Source organism: Littorina saxatilis, linkage group LG2, assembly GCF_037325665.1.
Source record: "Littorina saxatilis isolate snail1 linkage group LG2, US_GU_Lsax_2.0, whole genome shotgun sequence".
Lineage (NCBI taxonomy): Eukaryota > Metazoa > Mollusca > Gastropoda > Littorinimorpha > Littorinidae > Littorina > Littorina saxatilis.
This window is the reverse complement of record NC_090246.1, coordinates 83,161,250-83,180,167: the sequence shown is the minus strand read 5'-3', so window position 1 is coordinate 83,180,167 and position 18,918 is coordinate 83,161,250. Positions and strand designations below refer to the sequence as shown.

The window sequence follows — 18,918 nt, the reverse complement described above, 5'->3', positions numbered from 1 at the left end:
CCGTCGAGCAAAACTGTCCATAGCCGCACGTTTCGTTCACACGTCCGTTGAAGCATTCCTGGTGCCCAAGATTAATCCAGACTGGGAAAGCCGCCCCTCCCGAAGTTAGCAGGACCATCACAGAAAATCTCAAAAGTACCAGGGTGTGAAACATTGTGTTTTTTGACTCTGAAAAGTAAATTTGAAATGCTCAGTTTTTAAAGTAAAATCTCTCGGGACCGCATGTACCTACAAGCTAAAAACATAATCGTTCCAGGTTTGAAACTGTATGGGTATGCTGATTTAAACATGCCATTAAGTCAGTTTCTCCGTTCGAAGTTAAATAATCTCTTCTTAATTTTCATGTCGCTGAATGCGCTTCTTTTTATGTTTATTTACTACAGGTGTAGTTTTAATAAAAGCTACCATGTACAAACTTGATGAAATTATAAAATCGTCAAAACAAAAGGTTCACATAACTACAACAGCTAAAAAAAAAACACAAATGAGTCTCTAAAACAGTTATTCATTTAACTATTACTTCAGTTTGCTCTCTCCTTTGAAAATCATCTGTTCATGATATGAAATACCGTTCCACAGAGCAAGCCAATCCTTTTTCTTTTTTTTTTAAATAGAACTTTTATAGTTGAGTCGTAAGGGTTGTGAATGAATCGGGAAATCGAGAAGTTGTGGTCACTATCAAACAATTAAGGCAGTGAGTTTAATTGCTGTAGACAACCGGGGGGTCAAATTCACCAGGCTATTACACTATAAAAGACACTACAGGGTAGTCAAAAGGATACTGTACCTGTGGGATCGAGCCTGTGGTGGTTAGATTGAGCGTAAGGTCAAGTTAATCATCAACGTCGAGGACAGCTGTTGTAGCTATAACTTTAACGCAGAACTACTTACTCGCAATGGTCACTTGAAAGCTGAAGTTCACCTGGATCGTGAGACACTTGTATAATTCTTCTTTGATTTCAAAATGTTTCCGTCAGAACGTCTTGGTGTTTGACTGAACAAGGGTTGTGCGGTCCAGGAAACGGAAGGAAATACAATGCGGTGTACTATATATAAGCTAACTACGTACTCTAATCGGTCAGCATAATCATCAGAATAAACACACGTCATGCGTGACTCTTTGCGGAAATTCCCGCTCTGATGCAAAATTACTCAAGACTTGGGTGTAGCTATAACATCTCTATGTTGCTGTTTACCTTGTACTGTGTTTGTTTATAATGCCACGCAAGGTTGCTTTTGTTCAATTGGACGGCGGTCTGACTTTGTTGCCCTCCTACACCCCCCCACCCCCTACACCCAATCCCCCCTTTCTTTTATTGGTGCTCATAATTATCTATTTCTTCAACGAAAATCTGCGCAGTGAAGTTACGTCAGTCATGATGATTCTGTTCGGGAAGATCCGATGTGAGTGAAGCGTAGAGACTTTGTGCAATGACAAACACTTATGAACATTTTCATTGATAACAGACGCACTCTTCGTTGTCCCTCCAGTCGTGTTTGTGGTTCTTCCGGCTCATTTTAAAGACTGATCTCTCCAATGTTGAAAGAAGAAGAAGAAACAAATCAAAATTTACTAAATGTAAAACGATATCAAAACATTTAGTCAATATGTTGGCATGCCACTTACAGATTGTCACTGAGAACCTGGGATCAGTCATCGTCGAGACTGCTAAAACCTGGCTAGCGAAACCCATATACCGAGACAAGTCGAGCTGGTCAGGGCTAAGAATGCCAACATGAGACCTAATTTGCATAAACCAATTTGTTTTCATTCTGAGCTCATTTTCAGAGAAGACATAACATTACCCAATATTGACGGACTGTGTGATGATATCTTCTGCTATGGTCTGTTGAGACAGTGATATCAAAATCGAGACCGGAGGTCGAGATTTTGATATCACTGTCGAAACAGACCAATAGCAAAAGATATCGTCACACAGTCAGTCAATGTTAGATATATTGCTAATTCTCTGGACATTTTGTATTTATTGTAAAGAAATTACAAAAGTATTTGTCTCAGTTTTGGCTGTTCCATATCCCTCCCTCTGATTATTATTTCGTTTTGTTCACTCTTTTCTTGTACTTTTCAGTATTTCAAAATGTCTTTTCTTTTAAAAAGTCTTTAGTCACTTGCTCAACTAAATTCTGGGATAATTACATTTTCATATATATTTGTTTGTTTTTAAATGTAGGTGTTTTTGTTTTTGAAGTGGGGAAGCAATAAAGAGGTCGTCAATATCAAAACTGATATCGACGGAAATGTCGTAGATATCACCTTTGCACTGAGCTCAGTTTTGCCTAATTGACCAATGGAAATCCACGTAACATATGAATTAGCAATATATCTATATATTTCTGGATTCAGAAATGAATAAAGAATACAAACTACCAGGCAGATCTTTGTGATACGGTCATAGTGCGTATCTGTAGGCAATGTGTTGATGAGATGTATATGGGATATAATGTAAATAATGTGAGAAGTTTGGAGGTATTAGAACGAGTGTTTTATTGTTAAGTCAACGCCATGTCAAACGGGTTATTGGATACTGTCACTTTACATTACTAATTGAACTGTCCAAGCTTGACAGCGGCGATAAAATCGATTTCCAGGCGTGCCCGATTTGCTCAGTTCTTTTGTAGGATTGTTGTTTACATACTTAGTTCGTTCTATGATCAATAATCCATGAGTCACTGGTATTTATATCACCTGGGCTAAAAGAGCCCTAAGCCTACGATTGTCAGCGTGCCTGGTCGATGTGAATGCGTGATGTATTGTGTAAAAAATTCCATCTCACACGGCATAAATAGATCGCTGCGCCTTGAGTCCGAGTCTGGAGATACGCGCGCGATATAAGACTTCATATAATAATAATAAATCTGCTTCAGCGAAGCTTCCTTCAAACAAAAACTGAACTGTTCGATTTTTGAAAAACGGATAGGCGTAATAATTTTGAAAACACAGTAGAAGCTCTTGGGTATAGTTATCACACACACACACACACACACACACACACACACACACACACACACACACACATGCACATACACCAATATATCTGTTTTCCATTCACTCTCTGTTTTCCCCGAGACACGATAAACACACACACACACACACACACACACACACACACACACACACACACACACACACACACACACACACACACACACACACACACACACACACACATACACACTTGCAAGCACGCGCAGTCATCAAGCGTGTAAGACAGAACAAAGAAGGGAGATAGCGGGACGCGGTATGGGGGTCGGGGCGGGGGGGGGGGGGGGGGTGCAAGGGGCAGGGAGGGGGGGCACACAGTTGTCTCACTAACACAGTGAGTCAAAGCACCGGAAGAAGGAGGAAACGTAACAATAAATCAGATAAATGGCTCCCTTTTCCCCTCTTCTCCCCCCCCCCCTCCCTTTCACCCCCACCCCTCCCCACACCCTCTCCATCCTCACCCCTTCCCATACCCCCCACCCCCAATCACGGAGTGGGCCACTAGTCATTCCGATGCATATCTCGTTAGTAGAAAAAATTACCATCAATATAATTACGGCAAAAGAAATATGAGGAGGGCAAACGTCCAATCGGTTTCAACTAAACAGGCAGTAGCCCAATTTAAATGGAAACGGGAAGCTACGCCTCAGCTTTCGACGTTGGGGAGTAGGATACTCGGTGGCCAGAAAACTCCTGACATTTTTGTCAAAGTATTATAAGTCATTTCTATTGTTGACCAAATCAGTATTGCATTTTACACAGATTTAGACCGGCAATGTTCCTCCGAGACCCTTCCAATGATCGAGGTGAATGTCGAGATATGTGTGTAATGTCATGCTTTGGTCAAAAATACAAATATAATGTATCTATATTGATCGATTTTGGTTAAAATGTCTCTATTCATCAACATGCACTCTTTTGTAGTCTCAGTTATCCGCCTAACTTAACTATAAATGTTTGTCAGACTCTGACGTCACATTGCTCGGCAGGAAGATAAATTCAATGTTCAGTCAAAACATACATTATTGCATATACCCCTAAATGCTACAGCATACACGGGTGAAGAAAAAAAGTACAACATTATTTGTACACGCACATGGACACTTTGAACACTGAAGCTTTCTGGGCGAAAGAAATGAGCGAGATCGACAGCCAGTTTGTGGTAATTTTTATCTACAGTTGATTACTATTTTCTAATAAGCTTTCATACTCTCACAAATCTGGGCAACTTCGTGATTGCAGAGGGAAAGTTGTTATGTTGTTAGGTTAACCTGGGCAAAGGTGCACGAACCGGAAGTGGGTGCCACTCAAACGGGAGAGAACAAACCGCGAGGTCTGATTCGTTGAAATCACAACACATCTCAATTTCAACCAATCCGACACCGCGGCTGGCTCCCACCCGTCGTGCACCTAAACCCTGCAGTCATCTCGTGTTGTGTCACAGTTGTCGTACCTCACGCCTGCCATCGAATTAAAAATGCCAGTACTGGTGTTTTTCCGTCGCACATTTAAAAAATAATCTTATTTATATTATGTTATTTTTATTTTTATTTTGGTACATTTGTTAAAATCCTTTTCTTTTAGCACCAAACTGAAATCACACACGTCGAACAAAATTCTGAGCAATCATTGCTTTAATTGTTTAAAAAGTGGGCATCTTGAGAATTGAAGGAGACAAGCTTCGGGGTGTGAGGCAATGGTTACCACGCGGCCTTCGCGTGTCGTGTCACACTTGTGGCACGTCACGCCTGCCATCCATTTTTAAAGGTACCTTCCTTCCCGTGTGAGCGATCATGCACATTACCTCAGAACTGTCTGAGATTGCACATGCGCTACGAGTATTCTTATATTGGGACACACACCAAAAATCAACAGCCTCACTGCGTTCTGTGCGGAGTAGTGGGGTTTTTTTTTTTTGTTTTTTTTTTTTGCTGAATTAATTTTGCAGATTGACACAGGTGTCACTTAACGATAGCGTGTACACTACCACAGATAGCAGTGCTGCTATAAAGAGATATACTCAAAGCTCATCTCGCTTTAAAGGTCCACTCCGCCTCGTGAAAATAGTTCGCCTTACCGCCTCAGATCGGGCCATGCTTTCACATGTGATAAGGACCACCCCTCCGCTTAGTCACACACAAAAAATCAACATCCTGACTGCTTGCTGTGGTGAATTGGAATTTTTTTGATGAATTAATTTGCGAAAACATTGCAAAATTATTTCTTTGACAAAAAATGCTGTGCACAGAGAGCACACAGGCTGGTAATTGTTGGTATGTGACCAAGTGGAGGGATGGTCTTCTCCCATGTTAAAGCCTGGCCAGATCTGAGACGGTGAGGCGAACTGTTTTCACGGCCGAGGCAGAGTGGGCCTTTAACACGGGGGCATCTCAGCTGAAAATTGCTGCGGACAAGTGATGGCTTTGCTGGGTAATGGTTACCATGCAGACATTGCGTGTGGAAGATAGTTGTGGACCGCCAGGCCTGTCATCATGTCATCGATCTTAAAGATACATAATACATGTATTCCTTCTCGTGTAAGCGATCATGTCCATTGCCTCACAACTGCCAAGGATTGAATATGCGCTACGAGTATCCTTTCAGGGGGACACACACCAAAAATTAACAACCTGAGTAATTTGTTGTTGTTGTTGTTTATGTGTGTGTGTGTGTGTGTGTGTGTGTGTGTGTGTGTGTGTGTGTGTGTGTGTGTGTGTGTGTGTGTGTGTGTGTTTGTGTTTTCTTTTGCTGATTTCATTAGTTAGATTTGTGTATGTGTCCAATTTTCAGGAGGCTCTTATCCCATGCAAAATCTTTGGCAGATCTGAAGTGATGCGCATGATCGCTAACACGAGAAGAATAGTACCTTTAAAGTGACTCTGCCTCCACTTGTGATATGTATCTCGTAGAACAATAGTACAGGATATTGATGAAATTAACATCCAAGCATCTCAGTCAGTTGAGAATTGCATCCGACAAGTTGTGGCGTGTGTTGGGTCATGGTTGGTATGTGACCAAGTGGAGGGGTGGTTTTATTCCATATAAAAGCCTGGGAAAATCCGAGACAGGGAGGCGGAGTGGGCCTTTAACATCCAAGGATCTCAGTCAGTTGAGAATTGCATCCGACAAGTTGTGGCGTGTGTTGGGTCATGGTTGGTATGTTACCAAATGGAGGGGTAGTTTTATCCAATATATAAAAGCCTTGACAAATCCAAGACAGTGAGGCGGAGGGGGCCTTTAACATCCAAGCATCTCAGTCAGTTGAGAATTGCATCCGACAAGTCGTGGCGTGTGTTGGGTCATGGTTACCATGCAGACCTGTACTGGCGCGAGGGGGATAGTTGTGGCACGCCGGGCTTGCCATCGATTTACGCGCATTGATATGAGATTAGATGAGGAAGTTTTGACGGATTTATCCTTTTCTGGTGAGTCTGGAGTCGCGGAGAAAAAGAGTGACGTAGAGCGACCGCTAACACGGGCAGCAGACGATAGCAACAGAATTTGGTAAACCCGTCAATGGAATCACAAGACTGAGAAGTTGGGGGACTGACTGACTGACTTCTTCTTCTTCATCTTCATTCATGGGCTGAAACTCACACGTTCACTCACTTTTTAGCACGAGTGGATTTTTACGTGTATGACCGTTTTTACCCCGCCATTCAGGCAACATACGCCGATTACGGGGGAGGCATGCTGGGTATTTTCGTGTTTCTGTAACCCACCGAACTCTGACATGGATTACAGGATCTTTTCCGTGCGCACTTGGTCTTGTGCTTGCGTGTACACACGAAGGGGGTTAAGTCACTAGCAGGTCTGCACATAAGTTGACCTGGGAGATCGGACAAATCTCCACTCTTAACCCACCAGGCGGCAGCGACCGGGATTCGAACACACGACCTCCCAATTAGGAGGCCGACGTCTTACCACCAAACCACTGCACCCGTCTAACTGACTGTCTATTCGAGTTTAACGTCCTTACAGACTACTTGGCCTATGTTGGGCATGCATTGGTTGTACGCTGGGGATATGCTGTAATATTTAAACTCTCTTCTTCAAAACTTTATCGTGCGCATGCATGCACACGGGTGTGTTCGGACATCGAAAGGGTCTGCCCAAAGGTGACTCCCAAGTTGGATGGACTAAACAAAACTAGAACATTAGATAAGTAGCTATATCAGCTGTTAATAAATGGGTTTTAACAATTACAGTGGAAGAAGGAGTTGCCGATTTTTTGTTCTGCTTCTTCTTTTGAAAATCGCAACTTTTTGTGGTATAAAACCGTTTCTATGATTGCCAGTTTGCACTTGTCCACTAAATGAACTCTCACCAGGAATATAACGATGCACATTTCAGTTGATCTTCAGAGAATTGCACTTTTGCCTTAAATACCGCACAAGCAATTATCCGCTCTTTGTCCTACCGACGAAATATAGTTTAAAACGGACTAAAGACATCGATTTAAAATAAATGAGAACTGGGGGAAAAAAGTCAAAGAAAGACATCTTATCCCAGCAGATTATCCCAGCCCGCTACACGTTGCGTGAAAAGAAAACAGGCCAAGTACTCGTCATAATCACTATCGCAGCATCAATAATATGCAGTGCGTCGTCTGTGCCGCTGACTCTGCGCAGGTATATTCTGCCCATAACCACCAAGCCACAAGCCCCTTCTCGAGTGTCGCGTGCATTGACGATAGGGAAGCGAAACTAGAAAGAAGGAGGAAACTAAGAGTAGAGTCACCTCCTCAGCCCCCAAGACAAGTCCTCACATGGAGAGTTACAGTGGAACCCCCTTGGAAAAAAATAATGAACTGTAATTGGCTGGGAATCTAGCTGGGTCGTCTTGGGTCAGTGCTGTGGATGGTCACATAAGGGGTAGTTGGGCCAATGGAGCACAGAGGCTTGATATTTGTAGTATTTGGCATTTGCCATATCTTGCATGCGTTTACCCCCCCCCCCCCCCCCCCACACCTTCCCCCTTTGTAAGAGACCCGTTTTAAAACTGTCCCCTTTTTTTAGACCCTACACTCTAAATGTCATAACACATTGTGAACACTTTAAGTGTTAGGGAGAACACACTATTACACATTCGGAACAGATAAAGTGTTCACAATGTGTTCACCATAAGCAATTTTTGCTACCTGAAATCTTCCCAACACTTTTGGAACACATGGTAAACACTTTTTCGCAAAGTGCAACGCCAGGAACCCTTTTTTGGATTGTCTGTTCGTGGCGACAGTAAAATGTACCTCCATTTTAAGACTCCCTCTCTGTTAAACCTGGTTTTCTCAGAATGTATAAGGTCGTGAAAGGACGGTGCCACTGTATAATAGCCGCATCTCCAAAATTAAATTCCCCCCCATCCTCCAGGAGGGCTCCCCAGCCCTTTCGCCTTTTGTCCTGCGCTGTTTTTCCAGGTCCCCGGACCAACAAGACTCTCTCCGCTCTCCTCTGTTTGGAGACGCGATGGCACAAAGGACACCAGAGCAACGTCGCCGGCGGCTTCAAATGCCCCAATGACAGTTGGGACAATCAGCGGGCATTCACGCCTCTCTCTCTTTCTCTCTCTCTGCGCGGCTAGTTCGTCTCAAAACACTTATTGGGCCAAATCGCGCTATCTAGATACTGGGAGTGTGATCTCCGTGAATAGTCGAGACTACGAAGAGGAAGGAACGGCTATTATATATAGGGCTATGGCTTGCCGAGACTTGGAGGTTTCCGTGACTGAATAGCCGAGACGGGGACGATGAAGGCTTGCCGAGACTGTGACACTATTGGGGGTTTCGGGGTGTGAAGTTTCCGTAAATAGCCAAGAGATGAAGGAGGCTAGGCTAGTCGAGACTGTGACACTATAGGTTTGTTTGGGAGTGTGAGGGACAAACTGAAAGTCTAGTTCGTTTGCCTCAAGAAAGAAGATTCGGGCTGTGAGGTCTGAACACATTTCAATATGGCCCAAACAGCTTTCTGCTTCTGTTGTCGAGAATGATACAATCTTTTCAAACGTACTTTCGCCCGGCACGAGTGTGTCGGCAAACAGGCTTTCTCTCGGACTTATGATGAACTTGAATGTAATTGAATTCTTTGCCTCTCCACGTCGTCTTCGTTTTCTTTCAGCACACAGCGACATCTGGTGAAAGGGAAACTTTTAACGTAAGTGGGAAAGCGTGAAATTAGGATGAGAAAGTTTCAATTGCATGTTTTTCGCGCCATTGGTGTTTTAAAGTTAAACATAATCAGGGTGAGGGACAATAACTTAGGTCGACGTGCCTCGCGATGAGTGTTGTCCGCATTCTCGATTATGTGTGAGAAGTCTTGTCATTTTCTTGTGATGGTGGTCGGTAAGATTTCTTCTTCTTCTTCCACGTACTGAAACTCCCACGTTCACTCACGTTTTTGCACGAGTGGGTTTTGCGTGCATGACCGTTCAGGCTACCACACGTCGCTTTCGGGGGAAGCACGCTGGGAATGTTTGTGTTTCTATAACGCACCGAACTCTGACATGGATTACAGGATCTCTTCACTGCGCACTTGGTCTTGTGCTTGCGTGTACTCACGAAGGGGGATACGGCACTAGCAGGTATACACCTGGGAGGTCGGAAAAGGCGCGGCCGGGATTCGAACCTGCGACCTTCCGCATAGGAGGCCGATGTCTTATCCACTAGGCCACTGAGGCTGATGGGGTCTATGTCGACCAAAAGAGTGAGATTCCCTGTAGGTGGAGTTCCTGCGTTTCGCTGATATCGCTGAAAGTCACGTGGTGCTTAGCGACATCGGTAGAATTTGATGTTTTTCGATCTTTTTTTTATATTTCTTAGAAATTCGAGTATGATTTGCAAGTTTTATTGAAAAACTCCACCCTTTGGGATTCCCTGTACACAGGGAATCCCCCTACACAGGAACACCACCTGCAGGGAATCCCACTCTTTTGGTCGACATAGACCCCATCAGCGCCACTGAGCCCGTCAAGGTTGAATTGAGAAAGGAGAATGATTTGTGCTTACATGCATACGTTGTGGGTAACGATGTGGTTTTCAACTTTTCGGCCGACAGTCAGGTTGTATTGTTATCTTTTGTTTTTATGGTTTTTGAGGCTTGGTTTGATTTGTTCAAAACACACACACACACACATTAACACTCACACACACACACGGGCACACGGGCACGAACGCATGCATGCACACTCACACACACACACACACACACACACACACACACACACACACACACACACACACACATACACACACACACACACACACACACACACACACACACACACACGGGCACGAACGCATGCACACACACACACACACACACACACACACACACACACACACACACACACACACACACACATATATATATATATATATATATATATATATATATATATATAAATTCACACACACTCAAACACATTTACCACATGCACATATTTCTCCATGTACTTTCAGTTTTAAACAAAATAACCCAGACATTGTGATTTTCGCCATAAAAAAGACCAACATGGGCAGAAAAACAATGCAGTTCACAACACCGCAGGAGGCAATGGAAACTCGAGAAGTTCACTGACATTTCAAAACAGAATACACACACACGCACACTGAGAACTGTTCCCTATTTTTCGCTGTAAAACGTTAACTCTGAGTACACATCCTGCTTACTCTTTTTCGCCCTGAAAATTCAAACTCTCGAGTAGGGGAGGGGGAATGAGCAAGAAAGCTTCACCGAGACTGGCACTGACGAACAGCCACTCCAGAACGACTGACGCACCTGCAGTGATGATATCACGGACTTTAAGTCACTCGTGGTTAACGTTAACGTAACCGTAAGCCGCATCTGACATTGCGCAATACAGCGCGGGCGAGGAAAGGCTCGCTGTCAAATAAGCTTCCTACTATGCAAAACCCTGAACTCGCCTTGTTTTGCGGCCTGTGGTAACGGTCTCGCGACTAGAAGGCTGTAACCTCTGACCCGGTTGCGCAACCTACGCAACCCTTCACTTCCACTACGGTACTATCTTCCTTACGGAGTTAGGCTTAACTACTCTATTTTTTCCGGTCGTCACGAGCACAAAACCCTTACAACACAAGTCGTAAAGCGTAAGAAGGGGAAGAGCTTTTAAAAGCAGGAAGATGGCTCTCTGCGTGAGACCCACTTGAGACACAGGCATCGACTTCCAGCAGGGATGGAGACTGCCAGAGATAGACAGACAGACAAAGCAGCTCGTCTCGAGGAGCCATCACAGTACAGGAGTGAACTTATGCCTCTAGGAGAGGAGGAGGAGGAGGAAGAGGAGGAGAATGAGGAAGAAGGAACGCGGGCATCGGCTTCCAACAGGGATGGAGACTGCCAAAGAGAGAACTGAACTGAACTGAACTGAAATTTATTTGACAAGGATTAAGACAGACAAGCAAGAAATTCATCTCAAGGAGCCATCACAGTACAGGAGTGAACTTATTTCTCTATGAGAGGATGAGGAGCAGGAGGAATAAAGAGCACAGGCTTCGACTTCCAACAGGGATGGAGAATCAAAGAGAGAAAGACGAGCATTTTTTTAATTTTTTTATATAAAGGAGCCATCACAATACAGGAGTGAACTTATTTCTCTAGGAGAGGAGGAGGAGAAAGAAGAAGAAGGACCGCAGACGTCGACTTCCAACATGGATGGAGACTGCCAGGTCGAGAGAGACAGACGAGCAAGCAGCTCGTCTCGAGGAGCCATCCCAGTACAGGAGTGAACTTATTTCTCTAGGAGAGGAGGAGGAGCAGGTGGAATAAGAAGGACCTCAGACGTCGACTTCCAACAGGGATGTAGACTGCCAGAGGGAGACATACAAGCAAGCGGCTCGTCTCAAGGAGCCATCACAACACAGGAGTGAACTTATTGCTCCAGGAGAGAAGGAGGAGGAGTAGGAGAAAGAAGGAACGCAGGCATCGACTTCCAACATGGACGAAGACTGCCGCAGAATGAGACATAGAAGTCAGCAGTACGTCTCAAGGACGAGCCAACACCGTACAGGAGTCAACTTGCGCATTCCTCCAAGTGACGAGGAGGAAGAGGAGAGGAAGAGATTTGAAAGATGCATGCAGCTCGTCTCAAGGATCAGCCAACACGGTGCAGCAGAGGGAGAGAGAGAGAGAGAGAGAGAGAGAGAGAGAGAGAGAGAGAGAGAGAGAGAGAGAGAGAGAGAGAGAGAGAGCGAGAGAGAGGGGGGAGAGAGAGAGAGTGTGGGTGTGTGGGGGGGGGGGGGGGGGGGGTTGAAGCAGAATTTGAAAGAAACAAGCAAGCGTTTCGTCTCAAAGGAGGAGCGAACACAGAGTCACTAAAATCACACACAAAAAGTGTTAACAACTTAATCACAGTGATACTTGTATACTAGAATCAGAATCAGTATCAGAATCAGAATTTATTGTCATTAAAGCACAGAGCCTATTGACACATACAAGATACATAAGTACAGCAAAAACAGCAATATAACGTAACATACATGTAATACAAAACCAAGTGGAACAGGGTGAACAAAGAGGACCTGAAGATAATAGTAAATCATGACTTTTGTCGCTAGTCCGCCGTCACACCAGAACCAAAACTCTTCCTCTTGTCTCTAAGCCCGCTCCAGCTAGCTCAGTCTCTGTGAGATGAGTTGCAGAAGGAAGCGGTGCCGGTGCCCATACCACCTCCAGGGCATAATGAAGAAGGGGGTCTGGAACTGATTATTGCTGGATGTCTTCAAGTGACGGCAGAAGGAACAAGGGGGTGAGGTGATTGGGAAAGGGAGACGTAATGGTTTGGGGGAGCTGTCACGATGAGTGTTTGTTATAAGCTCCTGGAGAGTCTGGAGGTTCTGGTGCGTTGCACTGGGGGCACTTTCTTTCAGGGCGTGAGCTTGGTTTGTCTCTTTTCAATTCATCCTTTCTCTCTGTGTCTCTCTGTGTTTGTCTCTCTCTCTCTATCTCTGTCTCTGTCTCTCTGTCTCTCTCTCTCTCTCTATCTTTCTGTGACTCTCCCTCTCTCTCCCTCTCTCTCTCTCTCTCTCTCTCTCTCTCTCTCTCTCTCTCTCTCTCTCTCTCTCTCTCTCTCTCTCTTCTTTTCTTTTTGATGTTGTCTTTTTTGCGTTTTGCTTAAAACTTTTTATCTCTCTGTCTGTCTGATCTGTCTTTGTGTCTCTGTTTGTGTCTCTCTTCCTCGCTCTCTCTCTCTCACACACACACACACACACACACACACACACACACACACACACACACACACACACTCACACACACACACACACACACACACTCACACACACACACACACACACACACACACTCACACACACACACACACACACACTCACACACACACACACACACACACACACACACACACACACACACACACACACACACACACACACACACACACAGTTCACACGGAAAGGCTCCTCTAATCGATAAGATTTTTTAAAGACATTTTTTTATTTTGATTGTTTACCTCTCCGGATAGACGTTTTTGTCTATTTAAACTAAGGTGGGTTTTTCATCTCAGAAAAAAGATTCTGCTGTCTTTCAGGTGTTTCTTTCACAACTTTGGGCATATACATATATATGTCACAGTGGAAATGAGAATCCAGTGAGATTCCGAATCGCACTAGTGGAGATTGGAATTCCAGTTTGCACTAGGGCAAACTAGAATTCTCATCTCCACTGGATATTTGTTAGTGAAGATTGGAATTCCAGTTTGCCCTAGTGCAAACGGGAATCCAGTTTCAGTGGAGATGGGAATTCCAGTTTTCACTAGGGGAAATAGGAATTGGGGGAAATAATGTGTTCAAAAGTTTATAATTGTTGTTAAAACCATTTCATCTTGAGTCACTCATGACTTTAAGGCTTACTCATTTCAGGTATTGAAATGCAGACATAATTTTTTTATTGAATTAATATAATCGAACAACACAGAGGAATTGCGCACAATAAGGTTTTATCAATATCATTAAATCATATCACAAAGTTAAAAGTTTATAAAAGATGAAGCATGAAAGGTAGGCCTGGGCGTTATTGACCTAGAATTGTGTATGCCTTCACACACACTCCCACACATATGCATGCACTCACGCACACACACAAACTTTTTTGTGTGCTTTTTCTCATTTCACTGGAAATCCATCAACTGTTCTAGCAAAATGTGCTTTCTGGGTGACATTTTGTACAGCAGTCTATGTTTGCTTTTCGGCAATTGCACCGTTTCGTTAGACAGTTGCCCTTGCATTTGCAGACTGTTCTCGAAGAGCAAGCAACAGACTTGGTGCTCCATCTCGTAGAAGACCGTGATGCTTGTATCAGAGTTATTTCTTTTAAATTGCTTGGTTCAACACTGTTAAGTTCCAGAAACTCTACAGAGCACAATATGTCCACAAGTTCAACACCATCGAACCAGTTTACAATGATTACAGCAACGCTGAAGACTTTGTATTGTAATCTGTTTCCTGCAGTGGATCTGGATGTTAGTATTTTACAAGGCAGAAGGCGTGCATCAGTGTTTGTTCTGTCGGCTTGGTGGATTTTAATGCCAACGGTATCATCAATTGAGTACACCTTGTGCAGTTTTTGTACCTGCTTTTGATACCGGGAAGCTTGTCTCTTATTGTGCGCAATTACTCATTGTTGTTCGATTATATCAATTCAATAATATTCATTTTTATTTCTGCAGTTCAATGCCTGCAATGAGTAAGCCTTAAAGTCATGAAATGGTTTTAACAACAATTTTAAACCTTTGAACATATTATTTCCCCCAATTCCTATTTCCCCTAGTGAAAACTGGAATTCCCATCTCCACTGAAACTGGATTCCCGTTTGCACTAGGGTAAACTGGAATTCCAATCTCCACTGACAAATATTCAGTGGAGATGAGAATTCTAGTTTGCCCTAGTGCAAACTGGAATTCCAATCTCCACTAGTGCGATTCGGAATCTCACTGGATTCTCATTTCCACTGTGACATATATCTCAAAACAAAACAGGTGCCATTCACTTTCTTTTTTCCATTTCCGTGCGCACCAGCTAAGCCCTGCAATGAGAAGGGAAGCGACTGATCATTATTATCAGTGGGGTGTGACACTCACCCGGATCGTGTGACACCCCTCACAATGGGACCCCATCGTGTACCCCAAGTCAGGGACAGGGCAAATAATACCCTTTGCGCACTCTGCCAACTGTATAGTCCTTCGGGTTTCTTGCCTGTTATTCTTTGAGTACTCTTCTGCGGCTTTCACTGCTCGAGATATACGATGTGTGTGTGTGTGTGTGTGTGTGTGTGTGTGTGTGTGTGTGTGTGTGTGTGTGTGTGTGTGTGTGTGTGTGTGTGTGTGTGTGTGTGTGTGTGTGTGTGTGTGTGTGTGTGTGTGTGTGTGTGTTTTTTTTAAGTTGAGCTTTTTCAATGTACATTGTACATGATTTATTGTGAGTTGTGCATCTATTGCATGTTATTGTCCATAAGGGGAGAATGTGTCGCTGTAAGTTTATTGTTACGTTATTTTTGTTAGGATGTATACATCAAACTAACCAACTTGCAACCAAACAACAAATCAAAGACATACACAAATACACACAATTACACAAAAAAAGACTAAGAACGGTATGCAAGAGTTGAGTTTGGAGACTTTTGTCTGGGATAAACTGTACGCTCAATGTAGCTTATCCCGGGCTAAAATTTCGAAACTCGATATCTGCATACCGGCCAAGACTGATAATCTACCTACCAACTAAACAAGTACTAGCAGACAAACAAACAAATAAGCAAATAAATCAAATAGAAGAAAGAAAGGAAAATCGTTGTGGTCGGTTATGGCGGAATCAGCTCCAAATTGGTTATTTGACTTTTGTCTGTCAAAAGAGTAATTGACGATTCTGTCACGCACGGTCCAGCTCGGCGTTGCTTATACTTGGTAACAGAACTTCTTCAATGCTGAACAATAATTGTTGGTTTAAACAAAATTTTATTCAGAATTTCTTCGCATGAACAGTTAAAAAAAAATACAGCTAGGACACGCACTCAAGCAAATGCTTATATCACGTGACCATTATTGTTGTAGTTTGTCGGCTTCGTTCTTGATGTCCTTGTTAACGAAAAACTTGTTGGAAACAATTAATTCTAGCTTATTGCAATGTCTGCTGACACCAACAAAATCGCGCTGGGTTTGTCTGTGACATGTTACCACAGACTCACAAAAGGCAGAGTTCTCTCATGAATGGATATTTGAGAAGCCTACCTGGAGAGGTGAATATTTCACACCTGGTACGGGGTCAAACAGGAGGCGGCGCGAGAAACTTGATCTTTAATGCAGACAGGATCGAAAGGAGGCAGGAAGGTGGGTATAACTTACTGGAATTCCTCCGAAAACGGCGTATGACTGCCTAAATGGCGGGGTAAAAAACGGTCATACACGTAAAATTCCACTCGTGCAAAAAACACGAGTGTACTTGGGAGTTTCAGCCCACGAACGCAGAAGAAGACTTACTGGAATGAATTACGATCTCAGTTTGGCCATGACACCGTCTTTTCCTGTTAATAATACAGTCATACCTTTCTACAGGCGGTGCTTAATTGAGCCCGAAGTCGACTTTGCGAAGATTTGACGAAGTCTTTTTATCGAAAACTTAGTGCTATAGCTTCGTGCGGCTTGCTCCGCGAAGTATACTTCGCGTAGTCGACTTCGCGGCCCAGTTAAGGACAGTGACCACCCGAGTGACCGCACAAAACTGGTCGCTATAGACAGGTGGTCGCAGTGGAGAGGTGAATTTTATAGAAAAAAACACTTCTCCGGGATTCTTTGGGATGATCATTATTGGCAAATGGTCGTTTTCGAGAGGTGGTCACAGAGGCAGGTTTGACTGTATCTGCTGGTCTTATTTGTTTGAAAAAAAAGAAGTTTCTCTTCTATATAGCTTAAAGGCCAACATCCACAGGAATTTTTCTCCTGGAGCGACTTAAACTTGAACCCGAGGCAGTTCGCCAAAAAGAACCGCTGATCACGAGAAAAGCATGCGTATCGCATGCGAGACGATTTGCAAGCAAGCCAGCGCAGCAGCGGGTGGGGATTTGGTCTCGGCAAGGAAACTACAATGCAGTGTTTTGTCTCGGTGAGACTGAAAGAGAGACAGAGAGCACGAGAGAGAGCGACAGGGACACAGTGATTCAAACGCACAACTCTAGTAAAGTTGTCGTAGCACGTCCGCCTATGGCCAAAGTGATCCGGGTTCGATTCCCGGCATGTGTGGTCTATGTTTTTTTGTGGTTTTTTTTTTTAATTCTTGTTTGCTATTGTTTATTATGAACGTTTTAATGTTTTATTTTACTCTAATAATTTTTTTAATTGTGTAAAATAAATAAATATATTTTTTTTTTTAATCCACGTGCACAAGACAAAAACTTTCATACTGGGGGAGCGAGCCAGTCTGAAGAGTACTCGGGTCCAGCGCCAGCGTTTTTTATAATTTCGCTTCACGCGACTTGTTATTTATGTATCCAAAACATCATAGAACGTGGTACAATGCATGAAAACAACGCCGACAGTAAACAAGATGTTATCTGGGCAGTACATTGGGTTGAACTAAAAGAATTCTGCTGAGAATGTACAAAAGAAAAAACAAGTCGCGTAAGGCGAAAATACAACATTTAGTCAAGTAGCTGTCGAACTCACAGAATGAAACGGAACGCAATGCAATTTTTCAGCAAGACCGTATACACGCCGGAACCTCGGCTGTACCCGCGGATAACCGCAGGCTCTGCAGGCTGTTCACCGCAGACAGAAATTGTCAACACGAGTGGTGAGTGTCTGCACAAAATCGTCTCTGCTTTCTCTAAAATGACATATCATTACAAAACTATTGTTTGTACTTCAACCTAAGGTATTATAGCACCCTATCGTCGATTTAATTTTTTCCTTTCGTTCGTATGTGAAGGCTGAGCTTCGAGTATTTGTGGATTTCCTGTAAAAAGTGCCAAAATTCTGACTTCTGCAACTTGTTTAATAAGCTTGGATTTCCGTAATAAATGTGTAATGTCAGAATTTTGGCACTTTTGGTATACTCGTAGCATCGTCAGTCCACCGCTCATGGCAAAGGCAGTGAAATTGACAAGAAGAGCGGGGTAGTCCTTGAGCTGAGAAGGATAGCACGCTTTTCTGTACCTCTCTTCGTTTTAACTTTCTGAGCGTGTTTTTAATCGAAACATATCATATCTATATGTTTTTGGAATCCGGAACCGACAAGGAATAAGATGAAAATGTTTTTAAATTGATTTCGACAATTTAATTTTGATAATAATTTTTATATTTTTAATTTTCAGAGCTTGTTTTTAATCCAAATATAACATATTTATATGTTTTTGGAATCAGAAAATGATGGAGAATAAGATGAACGTAAATTTGAATCGTTTTTTTTTACTTGACCAAAATTTCAACCAATTTGATTGAAAAATGAGAGCGTGACAGTGCCGCCTCAACTTTCACGAAAAGCCGGATATATGGTGTGTAGAGCGATTGAGACCAAACTACTGGACCGATCTTTATGAAATTTTCCATGAAAGTTCCTGGGATTGATATCCCCGAACAGTTTTTTCTTTTTTTGGAGAAATGTCTTTGATGACGTCATATCCGGATTTTCGTGAAAGTTGAGGCGGCACTGTCACGCTCTCATTTTTCAACCAAATTGGTTGAAATTTTGGTCAAGTAATCTTCGACGAAGCCCGGACTTCGGTATTGCATTTCAGCTTGGTGGCTTAAAAATTAATTAATGACTTTGGTCATTAAAAATCTGAAAATTGTAAAAAACAAAAAAAGTATAAAACGATTCAAATTTACGTTCATCTTATTCTCCATCATTTTCTGATTCCAAAAACATATAAATATGTTATATTTGGATTAAAAACAAG

The 18,918-nt window shown here is 43.0% G+C and overlaps 1 protein-coding gene across 1 annotated transcript in view; it reads right to left on the bottom strand.

Moving 5' to 3' along the window:
• The window catches only part of LOC138959927 (uncharacterized), an 8,067-nt gene extending 7,057 nt beyond the window's left edge, over positions 1–1,010 (bottom strand). The window contains exons 1-2 of the mRNA XM_070331601.1: positions 892–1,010; positions 1–168 (exon numbers count right to left, since the gene is read on the bottom strand). The exon at positions 1–168 is cut by the window's left edge and continues 117 nt beyond it. Of these exons, the coding sequence (XP_070187702.1) occupies positions 1–154 (154 nt within the window). The 5' untranslated portion in view covers positions 155–168; positions 892–1,010. The remainder of the gene's footprint in view (positions 169–891) is intronic.
• Between the last annotated feature and the right edge of the window lie 17,908 nt (positions 1,011–18,918).